This window comes from Acanthisitta chloris, unplaced genomic scaffold (genome assembly GCF_000695815.1).
Source record: "Acanthisitta chloris isolate BGI_N310 unplaced genomic scaffold, ASM69581v1 scaffold44885, whole genome shotgun sequence".
Classification (NCBI taxonomy): domain Eukaryota; kingdom Metazoa; phylum Chordata; class Aves; order Passeriformes; family Acanthisittidae; genus Acanthisitta; species Acanthisitta chloris.
This window is the reverse complement of record NW_008675077.1, coordinates 1-1,066: the sequence shown is the minus strand read 5'-3', so window position 1 is coordinate 1,066 and position 1,066 is coordinate 1. Positions and strand designations below refer to the sequence as shown.

The 1,066-nt window shown below is 61.4% G+C and overlaps 1 protein-coding gene across 1 annotated transcript in view; it reads left to right on the top strand.

Moving 5' to 3' along the window:
• The window catches only part of LOC103803020 (rho-related GTP-binding protein RhoD-like), a gene marked incomplete at its 3' end in the record, with an annotated part of 1,669 nt that extends 609 nt beyond the window's left edge, over nt 1-1,060 (top strand). Inside the window, exons 2-5 of the mRNA XM_009075553.1 lie at nt 72-159; nt 395-504; nt 814-948; nt 1,040-1,060. Of these exons, the coding sequence (XP_009073801.1) occupies nt 72-159; nt 395-504; nt 814-948; nt 1,040-1,060 (354 nt within the window). The remainder of the gene's footprint in view (nt 1-71; nt 160-394; nt 505-813; nt 949-1,039) is intronic.
• Between the last annotated feature and the right edge of the window lie 6 nt (nt 1,061-1,066).

Genomic DNA, 1,066 nt, shown 5'->3' with positions numbered 1-1,066 from the left:
CACATCCCCGTGGGGGTCCCCTCTGCCTCTGCCCCCTGGCCCTGTCTCACACCTTTCCTGTCCCCTGCCAGGTCTATGTACCCACGGTGTTTGAGAAGTACACAGCGTCCCTCCAGGTTGCTGGCAAGCCCGTGACGATCCACCTCTGGGACACAGCAGGTGGGACACGAAGGGACTGGGCAGGCAGTTTTGCCCCCCACACCCCCACCCGTGGGCTTCGGGGTGTCCTATACCCATGGGTCATACCTTGGAGGGGTGTCCCCATGCACTGACCATGGGAGATGGGGGGTTAATCCACAGCTGTCCCCAAAGCTGTCACTCCCATGGTCCCAGGCTGGGGGAGGGCCAGCCCAGCAGGGAGCTGGTGCATAATGGTCTGCTTCTCCGCCTGCAGGACAGGAAGACTATGACAGGCTTCGCCCACTGTCCTACTCAGATGCCAATGTTGTCCTCATGTGCTTTGATGTCACCGACCCCAACAGCTATGACAACATCCTAACGAAGGTAATGCATCCCAGGGGGCTGCTGAGGCTGCTGCCTGTGCCCTGTCCCCATCCCTGGGTGACACGTCCCCCTCCATACTTATCCCATGTACCTGTCCCTGGGTGACAGTCCCATCCTTGACTGACATGCTTTCCTACACGCCAATCCTGTCCCTGTTCCTGGGTGATGTGTCCCCCCCAGCTATCCCATGTCCTCATCCCTGGGTGACATGTCCCTCCACATCTGTCCCGTGTACCCATCTCTGGGTGACATGTACCCCTCTATACCATTCCCGTGTGCCTGTCCCTGGGTGACATGTCCCCTTCACAGTGGTACCCAGAGGTGAACCACTTCTGCAAGGGTGTGCCGGTGCTGCTGGTGGGCTGCAAGACAGACCTACGGCAGGACCAGGAGGTGCTGCGGAAGCTGCAGGAGGGACGCAAGGAACCTGTCTCCCGCCAGCAGGTGAGTGTCACTTCCGACGGGACAGGAGTGCCCGCACGGCGCGGTGGGACAGCCGCGGTCCCCGGGGGTCTGACCCTGTGTCTCCCCACAGGGAGAGACCATGGCACGGCAGGTCCGT